Source organism: Dama dama, chromosome 18 (genome assembly GCF_033118175.1).
Source record: "Dama dama isolate Ldn47 chromosome 18, ASM3311817v1, whole genome shotgun sequence".
In the NCBI taxonomy this organism is placed as follows: domain Eukaryota; kingdom Metazoa; phylum Chordata; class Mammalia; order Artiodactyla; family Cervidae; genus Dama; species Dama dama.
Window position 1 is genome coordinate 83680727 of NC_083698.1, and position 27067 is coordinate 83707793.

The window sequence follows — 27067 nt, forward strand, 5'->3', positions numbered from 1 at the left end:
CTTTCTTAAACTGTATATAATTTGACATAATTTCATGTCCCATCCAGGTCTAGTTCTTTTTTAATATATGACATGCCAAGTTTCTGACAAGATGAAGGTTTGTATACAGACTGCTAGCTGCCCTCTCCTACGTTCTTCTAGAAATGATACAAGAAATATGAAATAGGGGGAGGAGAAGGAGAGACTGGAATCAATACTAGAAATCAGAGACAGGTGTGATCCATGTGGTAGAAACTTTCAGGGAAGTTCTTTAAGACACAGTTGCAGTTACCACTGGAAGACACTCAAGAAGGCACAAGTGTCGTCCCTCAAACAGCTGCTGTCTCATCTCAGAAAGTGAATGCTCTAGCAGAAGGTAGCAAACCTTAATTCAGGGACTCAGAACTAGAGAAAAGGGTGGGCTATAAATCCATTTGATAGTTAACCTCTTTTAAGAACATCTTTGGCAAACTTTAAGAAGGAATAAAAAAAGAATGCTTACATTTCAGATCATTGCAGAAAATATTAACAATCATTAATGTTTGTGCAGAAAAAGGCCAAAAAATTAGAAACAAAAAGCATAAAGCAAGATGACAGAAGCAAAATCAGACATAATGATTACATTTAAAAATATGAAATGGCTCAATTTTTGACTGAAAATAAAATGTTATATTTTTTAAAAAATCCAATGACATAATATTTTCCAAAGGTACACTTAAAGTGATGCCAAAGACTAAGGTCAAGCACAAAAGGATGATAAATATGAACAACAACAAAAAAACAGATGCAGCAATATTAATATTTTGAAAATAGGAGGGAAAAGACTAAAAATTCAAACCTTGGAGTAGAAGATAATTTTATGATGAAAGGTATGACTTTCATCAGTTTTATGATGACCGTCATGAATATTTATACTGAAAATCACAGCCCATCAAGCCATATAAAGCAAAACTTCTATCAGTTATAAACACTACTATGGTGAGTATATTTTATTTTATATAAACAAACAATGCAAATGAGTTAATCTATGAGAGTCAAGTAAAGAATTAAAAATCAAATTGCCACAGTATGATTAACAAGTTGAAATTAATATACATCAAGCTCTAAACATCAAAGATGAAAGTGTATCTTATTTTCAAAGCTCTATGAAACATTTATATAAATTTAAATAAATTCTATAAATTTAACTAAATTTAAAGAAAATCAACCCTGAATATTAATTAAGTTTATATAAATCTAAATGAATTCTATACTTTTAAAGGAAATCAACCTTGAATATTCACTGGAAGGACTGATGCTGAAGCTCCAATACTTTGGCCACCTGATGTGAAGAGCCAACTCACTGGAGAAGACCCTGATGCTGGGAAAGACTGATGTCAGGAGAAGGGGACAACAGAGGATGAGATGGTTGGATAACATCATCAACACTGGATATGAGTTTGAGCAAACTCCAGGAGACAGTGAAGGACAGGGAAATCTGGCGTGCTGCAGTCCAAAGGGTTGCAAAGAGTCAGACATTACTCTGAACAACAAGAAGAAATAAATTCTAGGAGTAGGAATGGAAGAAAACATAAACCCCCCAAATCAGAAATGACAAAGACTGCATTTTTTGACACAGTGCAATTCAACTACAATTAATAACAAAGTTTAAAAAAGAAATATATTTCTATCTACTTAGAAATGTAAGAAATTCTATCAAAAATAATACTTAATCAAAAAAGGTATGACTATCAACCATTATGGAAATAAAGGGGCTTCTCTGGTGGCTTAGACAGTAAAGAATCTGCCTACAAAACAGAAGACCCAGGTTGGATCCTTGGGTTAGGAAGATTCCCTGGAGATGGCTACCCACTTCAGTATTCTTGCCTGGAGAAATCTGAGGCGATAATTTTTTTTTTAAAAAAAGCACTATATATCACAATGCATGGGATGAAACAAAAATTGCAGTAAGGTCAATTTGGGGGGATTTTATATAAGTAAGCCTCAAATTTAAATCGGGCTTCCCCAGTGGTTCAGATAATAAAGAATCCACCTGCAATGTGGAAGATCCCCTGGAGGAGGGCATGGCAGCCCACTCCAGTATTCTTGCTTGGAGAATCCCATGGACAGAGGAACCTGATGGGCTACAGTCCATGGGGTTTCAAAGAGTTGGACATGACTGAGCAATGAAGCACAGCACAAATTTAAATCAGGCACCTGAACGCTGTGTACTGGGACAGGGAGGATGGTGAGAGTCAATTCCTAGGCAGGCTGCTAAGTCTGGGGGTCCCCAAGGACAGAGCAGGTCTGGGGTTCTCAAGGAGGAGACAGGGGTCTGGAATTCTCAAGCAGGAGGAAAGGACGAACTTTTTTTTTTCTCTCTACATTTCTTAGTCTTAGTCACATAAAACTTTTTTCTTTAATCCCTGAAATCATGATTACACAACAAACAACTCAGTTTAAACTCTGTACTAAGGATTATATAACAACAATGTATCCTGCTTGAGGACAGTTTCTCCTTCCTGAAAACCTTCTGACTAATCCTGTTATCTTAAAATGTAAATTATGGGAGTGGGTCTAGTAAGATCTTTACAACCTCCAGACATTCTTTTGATTTATTGTAATAACTAATTTAAAAAGTACATAACCCCCTTGCTAACACTAGCGAGGGGGGCAGTATCCATCCCTCTTCTGATGTCTATGTCAGAAGCTTTCCCTGTCCCCTTTTTATACTTTAATAAAACTCTGCTATACAAAAGCTCTTGAGTGATCAAGCCTGGTCCCTGGCCCGGTTTTTGTCAGTTAAATCACAAGCCTTCTCTGGAAGGTCATGTCTTCTGGGCATGCCTCCCATTCTCCATGATTATTCAGAGATAACAGGGTGGCTTTGATCCCCTGGGGCATACATTCAGATGGGGAACTTAAAATCATTTAAGCCATGTTTGTTCTCTGTTCAAAACAAAAGTAGAAATGGTGACCTACTGTTCTTTATTCCAAAAAAATATTCCACGAAGTCACTCTAGTTTTTGACATTTATGAGTCCTTTACAATGGGAACTTATTAGTTGCTTTACTAGTGGAAAGCCATATTTACTTAATTAGCATGCAATTCTTTCCATTTACATAGAGATGATTTATTACTTTATTGTCAGAATGATGAAGCTTCAGAATTGCATGAACTGCACTCTGGCCATGGATTCAAACCTATTTTTTCTCTGAACTTCAAAAACCTAGTTCCCTTGTTATAGCCACGCTTTCCAGGAAACAAACTCACTCAGAAGGACAATGCAGATAGTGGAGTGCAGTTTATTACACCGGCAGGCCCAAGGCAGAGTCTCCTCTTAGCCAAGGGCCCCGACCAGCATTTGTGAAAATCTTTTTATACCCCATGTATACCCTATGTCCAAACCCACCAGCCCAAATCCCTTGAGGCTTACAAAGGAAGGGTAAATACAATCACAATAACCCAATCATTCATGTGTTATGTGTTCAAACAGTTAATAATCAATAAGCCTGTGGTTACATTCCCCGGAGGCAGGGGTGATTAGTGTCTGTTTTCTCTTAGGCTACTATAACCAGGATGTGATCTTCAAGATTCCCCTGCCCAGAGGGGGTCTTATCCTTCCATTGTCATTCCCACAGGCGCTAAGCACAGAGTTCAGAGTCCATTGGAGAGGTGGCCTAGCACGATCAACATGGACAGGCCTGAGATGGAGTCCAGGCCCTATGAATTCCTTCTTCACCCTGATCTGGTATTATACTTGCCCAAATCCTATCACTTCCTTGCCAATTCAAAATACTCAACAGTAATTTTGGAACAATTACTATCTGAAAGGAACTATATAAGGTTTGATGGTACAAAAGTGAGAAAGGCATAATGCCTTCTCAAAGAAGCGAACATGTCTCTTTGCCTGTCCCTAGTTGGACAGACCATAAAACCCTTCCACTGGGACAGAATTTTTGCTTTTCATTTCAGTTATCTTTACCCAAAAGCTTATCATTTTTCATCATTAGGTTTAAAGACTTGCTTTGGGTAAATATCCTTTGACATAAGTTTGCTTCCTCTTACATTCTATTACATATAATTCAATCAAGTAAAACGTACTCTTCAGTTCTTATAGTCCAAGCATGATTATTACTCACTTGTTGCACTGCAGGGTTATTTCAGAATACATTACATTTATATATAATTTACATAATTAGAATCTACATTTTCCTTTCAGTAAAATTTTAGGTTTACTTTTAACACTAGTCTGCATCGAAAGGTAAGTATCTGAAGCCATAAGTATTGTTTCTGCCCTCTTCTGTAATAACCACTAACTTTCATGATATCCAGTTTACAGTTTTGTCAGATTATTTCTTCCTCCTCTCAAATTTCGACTTGAAATCATCCTGCTAAGGTCAAAGACTTGTCAGTCATGCTCTTTATAAGAATCTATTCTGTCCTTTACCAGAAATACATTATTCAGACACTGTACAGCTTGGTCTATTTAAAAGAGGATTTGTGAATTTAAAAGCTAAATTGTATTCAGCAAAAGGGTTGTAAATTTAAGAACTAAATGATGTTATGAAAGTCCAGAAAATCCATGATTGATGAGTATATCATTTAAGAGTAGTTTTACCAACCAAAAATTTTAAAATTTGACAATATCTATATACTAAAAGGCAGTATATGAATAAAGATGAAAATTGCTTGCTTGTGGAAATAATAACTGAAAATATTTACCTCATGGGATTATATTGATGTTCCCAGAAAGCAAATAAAAATTGAATGATATTAGTAAGCATATTTTACTTCCTAGTTTTACATTAGAAATTTTTGGTACTGGTAATAAATTTAAGCCACTAGAATATTATTTAAACTATTTTGCCAACCTCAAAAAGCAATATACTGGTCAGTTAGATTAACTAGGTGAATCTATACCTATATATATGTGTTTTCAAATACTTTTATATCCATATATATTCAGATTTTACATTTTGTTTAAATTATTAGTATGACTTTAAAAAAAGAAACAACCCAATGAGGCTAATTAGAACTATGAAAATAACCTTATTTCCAATAAAATTCTCTATTAGATGAACAACCTCCATGTAAAGGTTAAAACCTGGTGTCAGAAAAATACTATGACTCAACTACCAATAAGGAACAGAAAAACACAGGAACCAGGAACAGCTATAAAAAGCTGATTTTATAACTGATTTGACAGTTTCTAGAACTATACACAAAAGACAATGAGAAAGATGAGAGAGTCTTCCTACTCTCATAAAATATATGCTCCCTGGGAATGATAAGAAAAGCAAACAAAAAAAAAAATTGGAATCCTGCATTAGTTTCCTAGGGCTGTCATAACAAAGTACCACAGTCTGGGTGGCTTAAAGAATAGAAATTTATTTTCTCCAAGTTCTGAGGGATAGGAGCTCAAGATCAAGATCAGTTTCTCCTGAGGGTCTCTCTCCTGGGCTGGAAAAGGGGCATCTTCCTCCAGTGTCTTATCACGGTTTTCTCTCTGTGCAAGTGTGTCCTTATGGCCTCTTCTTAAAGTCATATTGGATCCGTGTCCCATATGACCCCACTTTTTCTTCATTACTTCTTTAAAGAACCTATCTCCAAATACTGTAACATTCTGAGGACTGAAGTTAGAGCTTCAACGTTTGAATTTGAGGGGAACACAATGCAGCCCATAACAGACATCAGCAATCTCCAGTATTCTTAAAGAAAAAGATATTAAAGCAACTGGTTCATTTGAAAGAAGACAATTATCTTCCCGGGTCTCAAGTTCAACTATAAAATGAAAGCGCAGTAATAAAATACAAAGTCCATATACATTCTAAACTTTCTGAGATAGAATAAATTTGCTATTTCCAAACAAGAAACAGCAGAACATACAATATTGTCCCCATCACTAGCAATTTCTATGCATTTGCTTTTAAAATTCTCATGACAGACTGGAACCCTGAATGGAAAGAACCTAGAAAGAGTTATACTGAATCCCAGGCTCAGATCGGTCAATGGATAGAGCCCAGGGAGTCGCCAGAGGCTAGAAGTCAAGAGACCTTGAGATTAAGAGGTAATAATTAAAAGAGAGAACACCATTAGCACAAGTTAAACAAAACAAAGGGTCACTTCAGTTCAGTTCAGTTGCTCAGTTGTGTCCAACTCTTTGCAACCCCATGGACTGCACCACGCCAGGCCTGTCCATCACCAACTCCCAGAGTTTACCCAAACTCATGTCCATTGAGTTGGTGATGCCATCCAACCATCTCCCTCTGTCGTCCCCTTCTCCTCCTGTCCTCAATCTTTCCCAGCATCACAGTCTTTTCAAATGAGTCAGCTCTTCACATCAGGTGGCCAAATACTGGAGTTTCAGCTTCAGCATCAGTCCTTCCAATGAACAGTCAGGACTGATCTCCTTTAGGATGGACTGGTTGGATCTCCTTGCAATCCAAGGGACTCTCAAGAGTCTTCTCCAACACCATAGTTCAAAAGCATCAATTCTTCGGCGCTCAGCTTTCTTTATAGTCCAACTCTCTTTATAGTCTCTCTCTTTATAGACCAACATCCATACATGACCACTGGAAAAACCATAGCCTTGACTAGACGGACCTTTGTTGCCAAAGTAATGTCTCTGCTTCTTAATGTGCTGTTTAGGTTGATCATAGCTTTTCTTCCAAGGAATAAGTGTCTTTTAATTTCATGGCTGCAATCACCATCTGCAGTGATTTTGGAGCCCAAAAAAATAAACTCAGCCACTGTTTCCACTGTTTCCCCATCTATTTGCCATGAGGTGATGGGACCAGATGCCATGAGCTTAGTTTTCTGAATGTTAAGCCAACTTTTTCACTCTCCTCTTTCACTTTCATCAAGAGGCGCTTTAGTTCTTCTTCACTTTCTGCCATAAAGGTGGTGTCATCTGCAAATCTGAGGTAATTGATATTTCTCCCAGCAATCTTGATTCCAGCTTGTGCTTCATCCAGCCCAGCGTTTCTCATGATGTACTCTGCATAGAAGTTAAATAAGCAGGGTGACAATATACAGCCTTGACGTACTGCTCTCCCTATTTGGAACCAGTCTGTTTTTCCGTGTCCAGTTCTAACTGTTGCTTCCTGACCTGCATACAGATTTTGCAAGAGGCAGGTCAGGTGGTCTGGTAGTCCTATCTCTTGAAGAATTTTCCACAGTTTGTTGTGATCCACATAGTCAAAGACTTTAGCATAATCAATAAAGCAGAAATAGATGTTTTTCTGGAACTCTCTTGCTTTTTCGATGATCCAGGAGATGTTGGCAATTTGATCACTTGTTCCTTTGCCTTTTCTAAAACCAGCTTGAACATCTGGAAGTTCACGGTTCACGTATTGCTGAAGCGTGGCTTGGAGAATTTTGAGCATTTCTTTACTAGTATGTGAGATGAGTGCAATTGGGAGGTAGTTTGAGCATTCTTTGGCATTGCCTTTCTTTAGGATTGAAATGAAAACTGACCTTTTCCAGTCCTGTGGCCACTACTGAGTTTTCCAGATTTGCTGGCATATTGAGTGCAGCACTTTGACAGCATCATCATTTAGGTATTGAAATAGCTCAACTGGAATTCCATCACCTCCACTAGCTTTGTTCGTAGTGATGCTTCCTAAGGCCTACTTGACTTCACATTCCAGGATGTCTGGCTCTAGGTGAATGATCACACCACCGTGATTATTTGGGTCATGAAGATCTTTTTTGTATAGTTCTTCTGTGTATTCTTGCCACCTCTTCTTAATATCTTCTGCTTCTATTAGGTCCATACCATTTCTGTCCTTTATTGAGCCCATCTTTGCATGAAATGTTCCCTTGGTATCTCTAATTTTCTTGAAGAGATCGCTAGTCTTTCCCATTCTATCATGTTCCTCTATTTTTTTGCACTGATCACTGAAGGCTTTCTTATCTCTCCCTGCTATTCTTTGGAACTCTGCATTCAAATGGGTATTTCTTTCCTTGTCTCCTTTGCCTTTTGCTTCTCTTCTTTTCACAGCTATTTGTAAGGCCTCCTCAGACAGCCATTTTGCTTTTTTGCATCTCTTTTCCTCGGGGATGGTCTTGATCCCTATCTCCTGTACAAAGTTACAAACCTCCGCCCATAGTTCATCAGGCACTCTGTCTATCAGATCCCTTAAATCTATTTCTCACTTCTACTGTATAATCATAAGGGATTTTATTCAGGTCATACCTGAATGGTCTAGTGGTTTTCCCCACTTTTTTCAATTTAAGTCTGAATTTGGCAATAAGGAGTTCATGATCTGAGCCACAGTCAGCTCCCGGTCTTGTTTTTGCTGACTGTATACAGCTTCTCCATCTTTGGCTGCAAAAAATATAATCAATCTGATTTCGGCATTAGCCATCTGGTGATGTCCATGTGTAGAGTCTTCTCTTGTGTTGTTGGAAGAGGGTGTTTGCTATGACCAGTGCATTCTCTTGGCAAAACTCTATTAGCCTTTGTGCTGCTTCATCCTGTACTCCAAGGCCAAATTTGCCTGTTACTCCAGGTGTTTCTTGACTTCCGACTTTTGCATTCCAGTCCCCTGTAATGAAAAGGACATCTTTTTTGGGTGTTAGTTCTATAAGGTCTTGCAGGTCTTCATAGAATCCTTCAACTTCAGCTTCTTCAGCATTACTGGTCAGGGCATAGACTTGGATTACCCTTATACTGAATGGTTTGCCTTGGAAATGAACAGCGATCATTCTGTCGTTTTTGAGATTGTATCCAAGTACTGCATTTCGGATTCTTTTGTTGACTATGATGGCTATTCCATTTCTTCTAAGGGATTCCTGCCCACAGTAGTAGATATAATGGTCATCTGAGTTAAATTCACCCATTCCAGTCCATCTTAGTTCAATGATTCCTAGAATGTTGATGTTCACTCTTCCATCTCCTGTTTGACCACTTCCAACTTGTCTTGATTCATGGACCTAACATTCCAGGTTCCTATGCAATATTGCTCTTTACAGCTTTGGACCTTGCTTCTATCACCAAAGGGTAGAAGAATCAATTCAACAAACATTGCCTAGACCGAATAAGCAAGGTCCTATCTGATGCCCTAAAGTACGGACATGGGCAGTTAAGAGAACAGTATGTACAGAGAATCACAGGGTAAGGAAAAGAACTCTGAGCACAAGCCATGCTGTTAATTTCCTCAGGATGAGGTCTACAAGTCTGAGATAACAGTGACAGTTCAGATAACAAAAGAAGTCACCCTCAACGTACTGCTGCTGCTGCTGCCAAGTCACTTCAGTCGTGGCCGACTCTGTGTGACACCATAGACGGCAGCCCATCTATGGGCTCCGCCGTCCCTGGGATTCTCCAGGCAAGAACACTGGGGTGGGTTGCCATTTCCTTCTCCAGTGCATGAAAGTGAAAAGTGAAGGTGAAGTCGCTCAGTAGTGTCTGACTCTTCGCGACCCCGTGGACTGCAGCCTCCCAGGCTCCTTTGTCCATGGGATTTTCCAGGCAAGAGTACTGGAGTGGGGTGCCATCGCCTTCTCCACAACATACTGCTATATATTAAAAAAAAAGACATAAAAATCAAACGTTGCCTGGAGATAGTCTTGTCTTTGATATAGCATATTATCTTACATAGTTAAAATCATTCTCCTAAATTGACTTATTTTGCTTTTATTACTGAAGAACAGGTTATCTGGAGAAAAAGTTAAGCTTTGTTATCAGTTTTACAAAACTATGCAATTATTACTATGAACCACAAGAGGGCAACAGTTTCAAAGACCGGAGTAAAGAATATAGAATGAAAATTATTATTATAAATTACTTAGCTTGTGAACCAGAATTTTAATTCCCCCCAAAAAGCAGAACTTTAACAACACTATTCTTGGAGTTCTTATTCAGAATTTTAGGCCTAGAAGAAAACTAAAAGGATGTCTCTTTTTGTGTAAGAAATTTCATTTTCATTTTCTTCCATATAAATCATCTAAAAGTCGTGTCCAACTCTTGCAACCCCATCGACTATAGCCCTCCAGGCTCCTCTATCCATGGGATTCTCCAGGCAAGAATACTAGAGTGGGTTGCCATTTTAGCCATATAAAATATCTCTCTTCTTCTTTAATTTAGAAAATGTATATAAAATTATTTACTGGATAACAGTAACTTACACATGCATATATCTTTGTATTTTTAAGTACTCTCATAAATGTAATATTTTGTATTTTTCACTTACAAATCCCTCTAATGTAGATATGCCAGAAATTATTAAGTCCTTTTATAGATAAAGAATCTAAGGCTTAGTAGAAAGGAGTAACTTGTCCAAGTAAATACCATTAATAAGTAGAAAAGGTAGAATCTCATTAAGCATATTTTCCACTAGTTTACACAGTTGCCTGTTAACAAAACAAAATAACAATGATACCTTTTGGTCTATCCATATAAATTTAGAATATTATTTAAATAGAGCTCTGCTATAACACAAATTTACTTTTATACTTGTCAATAAGACCTTTCACAGACAACTTGCAAGCAGCACTCACTATTTAACTATTAACACTAAGAAACAAACTTTGCTTTCATCTGAGAGAAGATGGGAATAGAAGTGACATTTAAAATAAAACAGTATTTGCAGAGATCAGTGATTAGGAGAAAGGGAAATCAGACACAGAAACCATCAGCAAACTTAACTGTTACTTCCAAATACTGTCACATTCCCAAAGCCACTCAATTTTGCATGTTATAAAAGAGACAGATGTATTAATACTATTGCTTTGTTAAACCTGGTGTTTAATTGTTTCATCTTCAGGAAATAGCACAGTATCATAGAGCTACTTAAATAGACTCAACATCTGACACCTAAAATTGTATTTGATTAGAAAGGAAAGGACGACATGAGTAACAGGACACATAATAACATCCACAAACACACAGTATATAAAGAAACAAAGTGACAGGAAGAAAATCTGCTTGAAGTTAGTATTATGAGTAATTACAGAGATGTCAAAGACGATTATTTCTTTGGATAAAAAGGTTGTGTTCAACTAAAAATAAAAAACTGTGGCTATTTTTAATTTTTTTAATTCTTAACTGTTATCCCAAGAGCGCAACTTTACTTTCCCGTATCTGAGGTAATAAATAACTCTTCTGGTTACTTCCACTTTAGAGGTACTCCTGGGAAAGCAGAAGCTAGAGACAGTTGAATTGCTACATCCTTGGGTTCCCCCTCATTCATCATTTAATCATTCTACCAATATTTGTTGAGGTAAGTACAAAAAAAGAGATCATCCAAAAAATAAATGAGTCATTTGCTTATGGAGCTGACAATCCAGTGGTAAAAATTAACATTACGAAATATATTGTTACAAATTGTGGTATTACAAAGTAAAATTTGGGGTGCAGTGAGAAGCATGATATGATAATTTGGATATCCAAGTTGTATTGTCTGTCACAGAAGCCTTTGAGTAGGTGACATTTAAGATGAGATTAGAAGCTGGGCACTGAGAAAAGGCTTCAAGAAAAATAGTGTATCCTGCCCAAAGTAGGGAGGGATTGGCTTGTACAAATAACAGGCTTTTTAACTGTGTCAGTGACTAGCACACATCCTGTGGAAGAAATAAGCCATAAAAATCCAGCGTGCAGAGAATACATATGTGTGTGTGTGTGTGTGTGTGTGCTGAGTCGCTTCAGTTGTGTCTGACTCTCTGCGACCTTATGGACTGTTACCCGCCAGGCTCCTCAGTCCATGGGATTCTCCAGGCAAGAATACTGGAGTGGGTTGCCATGCCCTCCTCCAGGACTTCTTCACATCCCAGGAATCAAACCCGTGTCTCTTACGCCTCCTTCATTGCAGCTAGTTTCTTTACTGTTAGTGCCACCTAGGAAGCCCTATGTATGTGTATACACACATATATATATTAATATTTATAATCATTGTAGAGGGGAATAAAAAAGGTATCTCCTCTAAAGAGGAGAATCAGAGACAGGATGCTGGACTGAGGGGTTCAAGACAGTCCAACGCTGAGTTCACAGATTTCTAAGACCATTAGGAGAATCAGACCGGACAATACTTATCTCACAGGGATAAGGATCAAATGAGATAATACACTAATGCTGAATAGCTTATTTATCTATTGTTAATATAAAAGCATTTTCAATTTTACTCCGGCCTTAATTCCTGTCCCAAATCTCAGACACTATTCATATTTTAAAATTTTCTAGTCCAGATTCCCCAGACAACTTCTTAAAATAACAAGGTCTTCCTTTTGTCTTTAGTAAACCCATTTTTCCTACTAATGAAAAATTAATATTTTATGCAAAGCCTATTTCAAACTTACGTTCTAGTGCATTATAAAGAAGTTCAAAATCTTCTTTTATTTGAGGATTATGCCTCCGGTAATAATCCAGTTTCATCCACTCTTCTTTTTCTCTTATCTTCCTGTGTTCTTCCTCTGCTTCCCATTGCAACCTGAACATTTTCTGTCTTCTTAAATCCTCTACCACAACTTTAGCATGCCATCGTCTGTAGTAAGTCTGTATTACAATTATCTATAGTTAAATAAAATAAAATATGGTCAACCTTATTAGACAAGGAAAAGAAACAATGATTATTTCTATTGTAATTCAACAACTACGAAAAAATGAGTGTCCAGCTTTAGCTCTATGCCATAAATTCTCACGTACATTCTAACAGAAATACAACAGCTACCTGACTTTGAAATCTAGTAACAGGTATACGTTCACAGGAGACAGTTAGTATGATGTTAAGAGCATGATTCTGGAATAAAAATTAGTTTAAATCTTCCCTCTTCCTACTACTCACTAGTTAGTTAATTTTTGGTAAGTTACCTGCCATCTCTGTGATTTAGTAGCCTCATCTGCAAAAGAGTGATAACAACAGTATTATGCATATAAGTGCTTAGCTCAAGCCAGGTACACCACAGGTCCTCAATAAATACTACTATTGTTATGAATATTAATTTATCTCCAGTTTTTCTTGTCATTAGCTTAGGCTCATATCTTTTAAAAACGGTACAATCCTAAAGGAAATCAATCCTGAATCTTCACTGGAAGGACTGATGCTGAAGCTGACGCTCCAATACTTTGGCCACCTGATGCAAAGAACTAACTCATTGGAAAAGACCCTCATGCTGGGAAAGACTGAAGGCAGGAGGAGAAGGGGATGACAGAGAACAAGATCATTGGATGGCATCACCAACTCAATGGACATGAGTCTGAGCAAGCTCTGGGAGATGGTGAAGGACAGGAAGAACTGGTGTGCTGCAGTCTGGGGGTCACAAAGAGTCAGACAAGGCTGAGGGACTGAACAACCACCACAGAGCAGGGCTTCCCAGGCAGCGCTAGTGGTAAAGAAACCACTTGTCAATACAGGAGACATGAGAGACACGCATTCGATCCCTGGGTCAGGACGATCCCCTGGGGAGGGCAGGACAACCCACTCCAGTATTCTTGCCTGGAGAATCCCATGGACAGAGGAGCCTGGTGGGCTACAGTCCATGCGGTCGCAAAGAGTCGGACACAACTGAAGTGACTTAGCGCACAGCCACACAGCACGTAAGTTACATGTGGAAATCACCAAGGCAAGCATGGATTCATTAAACTGTGAGAAAAATATATATGTCTGGAGATACAGTATAGTACTAGAGTCTAAAAAAGCTTGTGACATAAGTGAGAGAGTTTTTGTTTTTTATTTACTAAACTCATTTTTTTAAAAAGTAAAATATAGAGAGGCTAGATCAAGATTGAGGGTAGAGAATAGGCTGACACATCCTTTCCCCTCATCCTAGTCCCTAATAATTACAGAAAAATTACAGAAGCAGAAATCAGTAAAGACACTGGAGGTATCTTCCAATAGAACAGAAACTGTGAAAAAATCCCTTTAAGAAACGAGACAAGCAGAATAAATTGAAGAAGGAATTAGTGTTACGGCTCTTTTAGAATTTTTCTAGCAGGATTTCCAATCTGTACTGGAAAATCCCCCACGGAGAGAAAACACTGAAGGAATCCATAGCCTAATTATGTACGGGAGAGGTAAGCTAGACAACACAGAAGTGTCTCTAAGATGTTTCAATCCCAGAATTGGTGGATCCTGTGAGCAGAAGGGGCCTTAGGGCAACTAAAAAGATGACTGCTTGATAAATGCAAAAGAGACAGGCTCCTCTAAAGCAACTCAGATAAAGATCACCAGAGGTATTTTCCTCTAAGTTAGGTAAGAGTGGGCTTCCCTGATGGCTCAGATGGTAAAGAATCTACCTGCAATGAAGGAGACGTGAGTTTGATCCCTGAGCCTGGAAAAATCACCAGGTGAAGGGAATGGCTATCCACTCCAGTATTCTTGCCTGGAGAGTCCCATGGACAGAGGAGCCTGGTGGGCTACAGTCCATGGGGTTGTGAAGAGTTGAACACGATCAAGTGACTAGCACTCACAAGAGTGGTTAGTGTCCCAGAAGGCTGGTGACACCCAGAATGAATACAAGCCTCCTCTCCAGAAAACTAGCTGCCTTCCAGAATTAAGCCTTGCCCATCCCCTAAAGCTACTGGGGTTAGTTAGACTATAGTAAAGAAATATGCTATAACACACAGGACATCAGGAATTTTAAATACTCTGGAGTACACCTCTAAGAATAGACAAAGATTTGAGAGGAACCGACAAAATAAAAGGTTCCTCATTTAAGGTAGAAATAATTACATTTGTGTGCAAGAGAATCACTAAAACAAAGGTTCTCAAAGTATGGTGGCCAGAGTACCAGCAGCAGCAGCAACTGGAAAATTGTTAGAAACGAAAATTCTCAGGTCCCACCCCAGAGCTACGGAATTGGAAACTCTGGGATAGGCATGGATTCTGTATATTCACACATTTTCCAGATGTTCTGATGCCTGCCAAAGGTTTAGAACCATTCTTAGAGAGTAAAATGAAACAAAAAACAAGACCAGAATAGACAGAGTTAACATTTTCAGAGGGAAAGGAAAGGGCATTGAATCAACACAAAAGAAGCAACAAAAGACTGTGACCAAAGTTTACTTTTTGAAATTAAAAAAAAAAAATCAGTATAGTGGGTTTAGCTTGGGGGCTATTACTTATTGAACTTATTAAAAATACTAAGACCCAGTTGTTTAAACAGCAGTTTTTCCCTTCTCATGTGATAATCTAGGGTTTGGGTCTGGATTGGCAAATGGTTTAGGGCTAGTAGGAAACTCTGTGTTAACATTACAGGTGGCGCCCTCCTTGTATTATCTTAGGGGTTAGTCAACTTGTCATCATCTTCTAGCCTGTCGAAAGGGGGAAAAGACAAAAGAACTGCAACCCAATTACTTCAAGAGCAGTATCCAGAAGGGGCACACATCATTTCCGCTCCCATTTCTTTCCCCAGGCCTCACCAACATAGAAAAGAGGTTGTCAAATGTAGTTTTCAATGTTATAGTCTCTTCTGTGCTGTGCTGTACTCAGTTGTGTCCAATTTTTTGTGGCCCCATGGACTACAGCCTGCCAGGCTCCTCTGTTGATGGGATTCTCCAGGGAAGAATACTGGAGCAGGTTGCCATTTCCTTCTCCAGGGGATCTTCCCAACCCAGCAACTGAACCCACGTATCCTGTGTCTCCTACACTGGTAGGTGGATTCTTTATCACTTTCCCACAACAGGTGGGAAGCCTGCTGTAGTCTCATGCCCAGCTAAAGATTTACTACAATGAGAAGAATGAGTATCAGCCAATAACTATTAATAGTAGTTTATTCTGCTAATCTGCAGAATATGTGGAGTCTAAGAGGAAATCAGTAAGCAAGAAATTTAGGCAAGAACATCTTTCAGAACACAGGGTGAAAGGTTGTAAAAATTAGAAAGAATGGAGGAAAATTGAGAAACATGGAAGATAAATGTAGACATTCCAAAATATGTCTGATACAAGTTTCAGACAGAATGAGGAAAGTTGGATTAGAGAAATAGCTCAAAATATAACAGAAGAACATTTCACCAAACTAAAGAAAGACACAAACTCTCAGACAGAAAGGAACCATCACCAGATCAAAAGCACATTGCAATAAGATTACTTCGTGCTCACTTGTTCAGTCATATCCAACTCTTTGCGACCCCATGGACTGTAGCCCACCAAGCTCCTTTGTCCATGGGATTCTTCAGGCAAGAATACTGGAATGGGTTGCCATTTCCTTTTCTGGGGGTTCTTCCTAACCCAGGGATCAAACCTGTGTCTCCTGCATCACAGGCGAATTCTTTACCCACTGAGCCACTGGGGAGGCCTGCAGATTAAGTCAAAATCCTAAAAGGTTCCATGAAGAGAAAACAAAGAACTGAGAATCCCATTTACATCAGATACACTATCTTTGTAACTGTTTTAGTAAAAAGCTGCTACAAAGGTATAAAACAAAATAATTCTTAAAATAAGTTTTAATCTAACCACTCAAACTAAAACCCAAAATGAGGTTAATTCAATAGGACTTACATGGTTCACCTCAAATGCATAATCTCTGAAATAATTACTAAAGAATATGCACTAAGAAGAACAATAAATTGAAGATGAAAAATTAAAGAAGTGAACAAAAACTTCCAAAAAAGGTTTTAAGGTAAAACCTTTATTATTTGAAAAAATCATGTATAGTATCAATGTAAATATATAAGAATAATCTGAAGTCATAATTATATAGCAAATTATAATGATATATATACAATTGTAATTCCAATATCAAATCCTCACTGAATGGGAAGAATGAAGGAGGAGGATAAAGAAATGAAAAAAAGCCAGATAGGGTCCTTGACTTATTCACGGAAAAAAATAGTCAGCCTGATTAAATATACATTTGGGATAAAAAAATTGGGACTTCCCTGGTGGCTCAGATGGTAAAGAATCTGCCTGTAATGCAGGAGACCTGGGTTTGATCCTGTGTTGGGAAGATCCCCTGGAGAAGGGAATGGCTACCCACTCCAGTATTCTTGCCTGGAGAATTCCATGGACAGAGGACCCAGGCAGGCTATGGTCCATGGGGTCGCAAAGAGTTGGACATGATTGAGCGAACAACACTTTCACTTCTCATAAAAAATTTAAGTGCATTAAAAAATTTTATGAGTAGCCACTAAAAAAGTAGAAACAAAGTACCTACTTCTAAACTATGAAAGAACAAAAAAATGAAAAGTTTAGTCAAATCAAAAAAGTTAGTAAACTAAGTCACTAAATCAAATCAAAAAAGGCAATAAACAAACAACAATAAACAAATAAAAAGCAAAATTATATGAATGGAAGGAATGACTAGAAAAATATCAGTAGTCACACATAATATAATCTTATTCACAATAAGAAAGATTTAAAATAAATACTAAGCACTGAGCTTAGTATTAGAAGTTCAAGAATAAAATAAACATGACAAAAAATAGAAGGGAATCAATCAAGATAGAAGAATTTATTAAATGGAAATATACTCCTTATACTGGCTTTTAACCAATCCCTCTGTCTACAGCTCACATCTCACTTCTGTCTTCCACAGAACCTCCAATTCACTTTCAAGATTCTATGGGGCAAACTAATTTGGTTTTTTATGCCATCCCCCTTGGCAGGCATTTAGATTTTCACTTTCTCTGCTCAAGTAAGTCAAGTTAACACTTCTCCATCTGCTTTATAACTTTAAAAAATCGACTGACATTTACTGTTCTCTCTTCTCATATATTCTTTGTCCCTGTATGTTTATAATTTTCTTATTCCTTTAATATCACTTTATCGGAGTCTGAAAAGTGTTGTAGTGAAAACCTAACAACTTTTCCCTCCTATTTCCATATAAACTTCAATCTTACTCAGGAGCAACAACATAAATCTTTAAAAACGTAATTATCACATACTCCCAACATGGACAGTCACATGACCCAGTTCAGGCCAATGAGCTGTAACTTGAATCACTGGCTTTCAGGGGAAATTGCTAAATGGCATCCATGAGACATGCTCCATGACTTTTCCCTTCTTCTTGCAGATGCAGACATTATGCTGAAGGCTGATAAACCATTTTATCATCAGAGTAGTAACAAGCTCATGATAATAAGGGGTGTGTGTGTGTGTGTGTGTGCGTGCACATGCACATGCACTCCATTGTGTCTGACTCTTTGTGACCCCATGGACTGGGGCCACCAAGCTTCTCTGTCCGTGGAATCTTCCAGGCAAGAATACTGGAACCGGCTGCCATTTCCTACTCCAGAGGACCTTCCCAACCCAGGGATCAAACCCATGTCTCTTGCATCTTCTACACTGGCAGGTGGATTTTTTACCACTGTGCTGCCTGGGAAGCAATAATAAGATTAATGGAGTGGAAAGGTAATAGGAGTTCAGGTTCCTAATGACATCACAGAGCCACCAGCCAGGCCTCGTACAGCCAAAAATTAATAATTAGTTCAGACTGAGAAAATAGGAATCTATTGAGCTCAAATACCAGGCATGAGTAAAGTCAGCTACAAAGTTAATAGGAAGTAATACCTCTCCCAAGGACACTCTGCAGCCATAAAATGTCATGACAAACCCCTTCTTTGAGTGACTATGATCTTCTTATTCTGAGAAACTTTGTTTCCTAAAATCATAATCTATCACAAACTTTGCTGTCTGAAATTAGATCACTAAGGATGAAACATCCCACTCTTGCCTGAAGGATCTACATTATTTTGACAGAGAGAAGCAGCCTTGATTCACAACCAACATGCTGAACTTCAGAGAAGAAACAACATCTCCCTCCTAACTTTGTTACGAAAGGAACAGGACTCTGGTCCATGTCTCAGTCCAGACCTGATGTTGATCCATCTACACACAACCCTGTTTTATACCAAAACAATCAAAATACTGTATCACTTAAATTTCACCAAGACGTCACTCCTCCCCAAAACTCTATAATAGCTCCATATTTTCCTTTTGTGAAAATTAGTTTGGACTGAAAAAATAAAAATTACTCAGGCTGAAATAACTTCAGGCACTGATAAAGTCAGCTACAAAGTTAGTCCCACAGTCCCCCTGGTGAGCAGGCTCCCTCAGCACAATGAGTCAACAGACACAGTAAAGGCTCATCTCTCAAGGTCATGGGCTAATTGGCTAGAACAGCAGTCTAGATCCAGGCTTCTTGTCACACAAAAAGCAAGATCACTGTTTTCAATTCTTTTTACTGAAGCAAAATGATGCTAGGAGGTAACACAGATAAAATGTATCTGTTCCATATGTCATGTTTACCTGAAATCCCAAATGTTTAATAGGGTAAGGATGTCAATTTTTAAAAATATAGATACACAAATTTGCATGTACACAAATACACACAATAAAACAAAGTTATATTTATGACTATTGGGTGATACAGCCTTCTACAACAATATATAAAATGCAAAAGCCATAAAAGGGAATATTATTAATAATAAATTTTACAATAAAGACATCATTAAGTAGGTATGATTGATAAGCTGAGAGAAAATATAAAAATATATGCAATATCTATAAGGAGACAAAAAATTTTAAATGTTATGTGCTACTATGAAGGGTACTCCAATACCCTTGCTTGGAAAATCCCATGGATGGAGGAGTGTGGTAGACTACAGTCCACAGGGTCGCAAAGAGTCAGACACGACAGCGATTTCACTTCATTTCACTATGAAGTCAGCATGGAATGGGCTCTTATAAATGGTTTCTGGGCATATAATTTGGTACAATATTTCTGAAGAACACTGGAAATATTTTAAGACTTTAAAAAAGTCATCACTTTTCTCCTAGTAATTCAACTTCTAACATCTCTAAGTAATTTTTAAATGCACACTACAATTTATAGAGCATTAAAACATGTCTACATGTCCTACAAAAGGGTGTAATTAAAGTACACTTTATATTGTGGCATAATATAATGCCATTAAATCATTTATAATAAAAAAGGTAGAGAAATGTTTATGATATAATGCTATGTGTACAAGAAACTTCTTTAAAATTCCATGCATAACTATCTCCCAATGGAAAGTAAGAAAAAGAAAAATCTGAGTGAGAAATTTTCTGCTTTTTTTTTTAATGATTAATGCCATTTGGAGGGCTTCCCAGGTGGGAAGTCGTAAAGAACCCGCCTGCCATCGCAGGAGACATGAGATGCAGGTTTGACCCCTGGGTCAGGAATATTCTTGCCTGGAGAATCCCATGGATAAAGGAGCCTGGTAGGCTACATTTCATAGGGCTGCAAAGAGTCAGACACAACTTAGAATGCAATGCCATTTGGAAAAAAGAAGGAAAATACTGTATTGACTATGTTCAGGGTTAGAGTTAGATATGAATAAATTTTTGTTTAAAATACATTGTCAGGGAATATCAATAAAGACACAGAAATTAAAAAAAAAAAAAAAAAAAGAACCAAGTAGAAATTTGGGGTTTGACAGTAAAACAACTGAAATGAAATGAAAACACAAAAAAACACGCTCAACAGCAGATTTTTACTGGCAAAAGAAAGAATGAATTTAATGATAAATCATTAGAAATTATCCACTCTGAAGAAAAGGGGGAAAAAGATAAAGTAAAAGAGACTCAGAGAGCTTTAGGATACCATCAGCTAAACCAGCATACTTAACTATAGAGGAAAGTCTTCAAACTGAAAGAAAATGATATGAAATGTTAATTTTAACTCAAGTGAGATGTAGGTGATTGTTATTTGCTTTTCCTATTTTTAATAGGCATGTTTAAACAAATATATATATATATATATTTAAAACTTAAAAAAAAGTCAACTGCATAAAAACAATAATTATAAAAGGAATTATAGGACTTAGAACATAAAAAGAATATACATTTGTATGTTGATAGCACAGATAGCACAAAGAAGGGATAAACAGAGTTCTATTGAAGCAAAGTTTTAATTTTTATTGAATTTCAGTTAGTATTAATATGAAGTATGTTGCTATAAAATGAGATATATATTCTAATGCCTAAATTATACTTGGAGCAACCACTTAGCAAATAATTTTTTTAAACTCTTAAACAATAAAGCAGTAATAAAAAAAAAACTTCATTAAAATTGGGCAAAGTATCTGAATTTACATTTCTCCTAAAAGTATATATGCAAGTTGTTAATAACTACATGAAAAATACTCAGTGTCATCAGCCACAGGGTATGCAAATCAAAACCACAATGAGATACCACTTCACACTCACTAGGATGGCAATAATCCAAAAGTGTTGATAAGGATATGGAGAAATTAGAATCCTTATACACTGATGGTGGGACATAAATATGGTGAAACTGCTTTGGAAAAGTCTGGCAGTTCCTCAAAAAGTTACATGGAAGTACCATTTGATCTAGCAGTTACATTCCTAGGCATATACCCAAGAGAAATGAAAATACATATCCGTATAAAAATTTTTATGTGAATGATTATAGCAGTTTTATTCCTAATAGCCAACAGGTGGAAAAAAAATCAAATGTCCATCAACCGAAAAATGGATAAACAAAATGTGGTGTATATATATTGACCTACCTATAGTAGGTATATACAATTGAGTATATACAATGTGTGTGTGTTAGTCGCTAGTCATGTCTGAATCTTTGCGACCCCATGGACTGTAGCCCACCAGGCTCCTCTGTCCATGGCAAGAATACGGGAGTGGATTGCCATTTCCTTCTCCAGAGGATCTTTCTGACCCAGGATTGAATCTGGGTCCCCATCTGAGCTATATGTGTTGCAACACAGAGACTATACATTGTATGATTACATGCATATGAAATATCCAGAATGGGCAAATCAACAGAAGCAGAGAGTATATGAGTGGTTGTCTAAAGCAGAAAGCACTGGAGGGAAACAGGGTCTGGCTACTGTTAGATGAGGTCTTTCTTTCTGGGATGATGATGTTGTTTAGTCACTAAGTTGTGTCTGACTCTTTAGCAACCCCAATGACTACAGCCTGCCAGTCTCCTCTGTCCATGGGATTCCCCAGGCAAGAATACAGGAGTGGGTTGCCATTTCCTTCTCCTGGGGATGTTCCCAACCCATGGATCAAAGTCGCGTCTCCTGCATTGGCAGGTGGATTCTTTACCACTGAGTCACCAGGGAAGCTGTCTGGGATGATGATAATATTCTAAAATTGATGTGGTGATGGTTGCATAACTCTATTTACATAGTAAAAAAAACTTTTTTTAATCACGGAATTGTACACTTTTTAAAAAAGTACATATTGTATGGAAAATAAAAGTTTTAATTAAAAAAAAAATAATTGAGATGGTACTAGAAAACACTTATTTAACATAAAAGAAGGCACTAAATGAACAGGGGAACCAGACAGCCACACAGCATACAGAAAACAAATAGCAAAATGGCTGATATACTCCAGTCTAATCAATAGTCACACTATAAATTTATTAAACATTCCAATCAAAAGGCAGAGATTATCAGACTAGATAAACAGACGTGATCCAATTATATGCTCTCTAAAAGAAATATACTCTAGATTCAAAGACTCAAATAGACTGAAAGCAAAAGGATAAAAAAAGAAAAACAGATCATGTAAATAATGATATAAAAGTGATGGAGTGACTTTATTAAATCAGATAAAATAGATTTTAATATCCAATTGTTCTATTAGTTTGGAAATTTCCATATAGGTGATTCAAATGTCAGAGGGTTCAGGCCAAAGGACAGAAGATTGAAGCCAAGGGACAGAAAGGACAAAGCTAATAAAAAGGAAAGGGATTTACTAAAGGAAAGGGAAGGATTAGGAACATTTAGGATTCTGGTTCCTTATCCTGGGTTGTGACTGGAGACAGTGACTGCTTTGTAGAAGCAATAAAACTTGACTCACATTGGGCTTTCCAGGTGATGCTGCTGCTGCTGCTAAATCACTTCAGTTGTGTCCAATTCTGTGTGACCCCATCCCTGGGATTCTCCAGGCAAGAACACTGGAGTGGGTTGCCATTTCCTTCTCCAATGCATGAAAGTGAAAAGTGAAAGTGAAGTCGCTCAGTCATGTCCAACTCTTCGCGACCCCAAGGACCGCAGCCTACCAGGCTCCTCCGTCCATGGGATTTTCCAGGCAAGAGTACTGGATTGGGGTGCCATTGCCTTCTCCATCCAAGTGATGCTAGTGGTAAGGAAAAAAAAAACACTCTCCAACACAGGTGGTTGTAACAGACGTGAGTTCAATCCCTGGGTTGGGAAGACAGGAGGAGCCAGTATTCTGGATCAACCCACTCCAGTAATCTTGCCTGGAGAATCCCATGGACAGAGGAGCCTGGCAGGCTATAGTCCATAGGGTCGTAAAGAGTTGGACACGCCTGAAGCAACTTAGCACACGCAGACACACACACACTGACAAACTTTCTCTTCTTGATCTAATTCTAATTAAGTACCTTTGAGCTTTTTTTCCAACTAGGCCTTGACTTTTGGGCTTCTCTGTTCATCAATGAATTGTCCAGTTTTAGAAAGAGCCCAGCTAAAGCGGGCTTCCCAGGTGGCGCTAGTGGTAAATAACCCGCGTGCCAACACAAGACACATAATATATGAGTTCAACCCCTAGGTCAGGAAGATTCCCCTGGAGGAGGGCATGGCAACCCACTCCAGTATTCTTGCCTGAAGAATCCCTTGGACAGAAGAGCCTGGCAAGCTACAGTCCACAGGGTCCAAAAAGTCAGACACAATGACGCGACTTAGCATGCACACACGCTCCAACTAAATCAGTTTAACCAGAAATCCCACCTTTGACATTTGATCACCCTTGACTGACTAATCACTCTGGCCTGCCTTTACCACAAACGCTGTTAGACTGGTGTAGCCAGGATTCCCCCTTACCCCAGATGTTTTCTCTTTGTAATTTCCATTCATTGACCCCCTCCTACCCTGTTCCTTGGCTATATATATATATATATATATTTTTTGCCTTGTTGCATTCAAATTGAGCCTAATCTCTCTTCCCTATTTCAAAACTCCATTGTAGTATTCCCTTTTGAATTGTCTGCTTACCATCTTTAACAAGTGTTAAGAATAATTTTTTCTTGAACAACGACAACACTCATGTGAGTTCTGTAAGCAAGTGTGCTTAGGGAAATACATACAGAGACACACAAAGAACAACTGGCTTACAAATTTACTTTTTAGTATTTCCCTTTTAGTAAGTTATCTTACCGCCTGTAATCTCTTAGCATGGTATTCTGCTGCTGAAAAATATTTTCCTGGTTTTACCAGTTTATCAGTAATATTTGATACATACACACCAATTTTAGTCATCTGTGTGGACGTTGTATTTGTAGTTTGCTGGAGTTTTCCTTTCTGAAAAACTGTCTAAAATAAAAACAAAAAAATTAAGTATACACTACACACAAATTGAGTAAAGAGCATATTTTGTACATATTTAATGTAATATTTTGCATTATTTTAATCACCATATAATTTTAATTTTAGAGAGCTACACAATATAACCTGTGCTGATTCTGCAGCTTCAAAAATCTTTATGGAAAAATAAAAATATTACCTGCGTATCCCTACAAAATGCATTCAGTTTTTCAGGAATCTTTTTAGGTATAGTTTGTGTTCCAGCATTGTGATATTCTAATCCTGTTATTTTATGTCTGAATCCACCAAGAAATGGTTTGTGAAAATCAGATTTTATCATCTCAACAGCTACTTCCTGGTACTGATCAATGCCTGAGGAGATAAAACCAAGTTTAAATGAAAGTTCAACTACAAACGGACTCTAAAATTCTTTATCTAAAAGATATCAAATAACAAACCAGTTTGTACTCTGACAGTTATGATCTGAGAGGCTGCAGCTGATCTAGCTATTCTTCTGATTGGGTATAGATCTTGCTGTAAAGAAAACATTTCCACTTGCACAACATCCTGGGGCTTAATTCCATGTTGTAGTAGCGTCTCATGATTTTTGAGAACTGTTCCTAAAAATGAGATAAAATTATAAAAATATTATGATAGAGAAATGATTATATGTACTCATTTTAAGGAATGTTAAACATCAAAGGTGCCTATATGAATGTATATTGTTTAGTTACCAAATAAAAATACTGGTGATGTCCATCTCTTGCTGTATTGTTAGCATGGAAAACTCCACAATGGAAAAAATTAAGGTGGTATTCCTGACCAAGAATTCAGCATTAAAAGGAAAGTAAAAATACAACTCTCAACTCATCAGAAATACAAATATACAATAACCATGCAACTATAAACATTTAAAAATTAAAAACATATTCTATAATATGAGCAAAATCATATTCTAAGCAATGATTCTCTACAAAGAATCACAATGTATTATACATTAAGCATAGATCATATCCATATCAGGGAAAGCCTGATTAGTTTAATATACACTCCTCTCTTGAATGCAGAAAAGTATACACTCAGAGTCTAAAGAATCCCTTTCTTTCTGTTTCTATTATCAGAAATTCATATAAATTAATTCATGCCAAGGTGGAGCTAAGCCTGTTTCCTGCTGAAAAAAAAAGTACATGATCACTTTATTTTTATGTTTATTGCTTGAACTTATATCTTCAATCCACTGGTTTAGTTCATAAAGTCACTGTAAATTTATTTCTATATTTTAAGGCACACAGAAATACATACAATGTTACTGGCTGCTGCTTTGTATAATGAATGACAGAATCTATATCAATCTTTCCAATGTATGTTCATCCTAAATTACAATTAGGAATTTAACATAGCAAAGGTTTGTTTTACTCATTCTTAGAAATATGTCAGATACCACTAGTCTATTTTAGCTATGTTCAGGAAAGCACATTCAAAAATCTTTGAGTTTCAATTTCACCTTAAATTCTTAATTTAAATTAATTTAAATTAAATTCTTAATTTAAAAAAATTAACATTATAGGGATTTTGTGATAGGTTGAATAATGGCCCTAAAATATATCCATGTACTAATTCCCAGAATCTATGAAGGGTAGATTATCCCAAGATGATGATATGACAAGTAGAGAGAGATTTAAAGATGCTCTGCTGCCGGCTTTGAAAATGAGGAAACTCAAGAATGCAAGTGCAACTCTAGAAAATGGAAAAGGCAAGGAAACAGACTCTCCCCAGAGCCTCCAGAGAGAGAAAAGCACTGCTAACACCTTGACTTTATCCAAGTGAAACTGATTTAGGATATTTGGCCTCCAGAACTGTAAGAGAAATTAATGTGTTGCTTTAAGCCAATACTTTTGTCAATTGTTACAACAGCCATAGAAAACTAATACAGAATCCTCTTCAAACTAATACAGAGTTTTCTTCATTCTTCTAATTGCTTCTAGAATAGGCTTAGCCCCACCAAACCTGAACTTCAGTGCTAGTACTAGAAGAAAGTACCTATCTTAGAGTATGATTGGCACAGAATCAAGCTCTTTTTTTTTTTTACTGCTGCTGACATAAGTCTGTTATCCAGTGCTATGCTGAGCTTAATCACTCAGTCATGTCCTACTCTTTGCAACCCCATGGACTGCAGCCCTCCAAACTGCTCTGTCTATGAGGATTCTTCAGGAAAGAATACTGGAGTGGGTTGTCATGACCTCCTCCAAGGGATTTTCCCAACCCAGGGATCGAAGCCTGGTGTCCTGCACTGTAGGCAGATTCTTTACCATCTAAGCCACCAGGAAAACCCTGTGATGCATAGTACTTACACATAAAGACGAAAGGTCATGAAATGCAAAGAAAGAGATTCTTAGGTACCACTGGCCAGCTACTCCAGTCTCAAAACACTCTCTCATCTCCAGCTTTGAACCTTACCTTATAGTGAATGCCAAGCAGTTCCAAATTCCCTTTTTGGAATCATGCCTACAATTAAGACTCTCACACTCATAAGATGTGGGAATTTGCACAAGTTCCTTAAGCTTTAGCTTCCATATCCCTTCAAAAAGTTAACAGTAATATCTACCTCAAGGGATTGTTGTGTAGATTGAATGATAATGTGATAATGTAGACAGAACATTTTGTAAAAGGACTAGCACATAGTGCTCATTAAATTCAGTTCAGTTCAGTTAATCTCAGTCACTCAGTCAGGTCCGACTCTGAGACCCCATGAAATGCAGCAGGCCAGGCCTCCCTGTCCATCACCAACTCCCAGAGTTCACCCAAACCCATGTCCATTGAGTCGGTGATGCCATCCAACCACCTCATCCTCTGTCGTCACCTTCTCCTCCT

General features: G+C 37.5%; 1 protein-coding gene and 1 non-coding gene across 2 annotated transcripts in view; one reads left to right on the forward strand and one right to left on the reverse strand.

Moving 5' to 3' along the window:
• Positions 1-27067, reverse strand: part of IQUB (IQ motif and ubiquitin domain containing) — a 72763-nt gene that overhangs the window by 33093 nt on the left and 12603 nt on the right. Inside the window, exons 4-7 of the mRNA XM_061166393.1 lie at positions 24655-24816; positions 24396-24568; positions 24050-24205; positions 12259-12469 (exon numbers count right to left, since the gene is read on the reverse strand). Of these exons, the coding sequence (XP_061022376.1) occupies positions 12259-12469; positions 24050-24205; positions 24396-24568; positions 24655-24816 (702 nt within the window). The remainder of the gene's footprint in view (positions 1-12258; positions 12470-24049; positions 24206-24395; positions 24569-24654; positions 24817-27067) is intronic.
• On the forward strand, positions 13860-13922 carry LOC133073176 (U7 small nuclear RNA). Its single transcript, XR_009696884.1, has one exon. It is a non-coding gene; the product is annotated as a U7 small nuclear RNA (small nuclear RNA).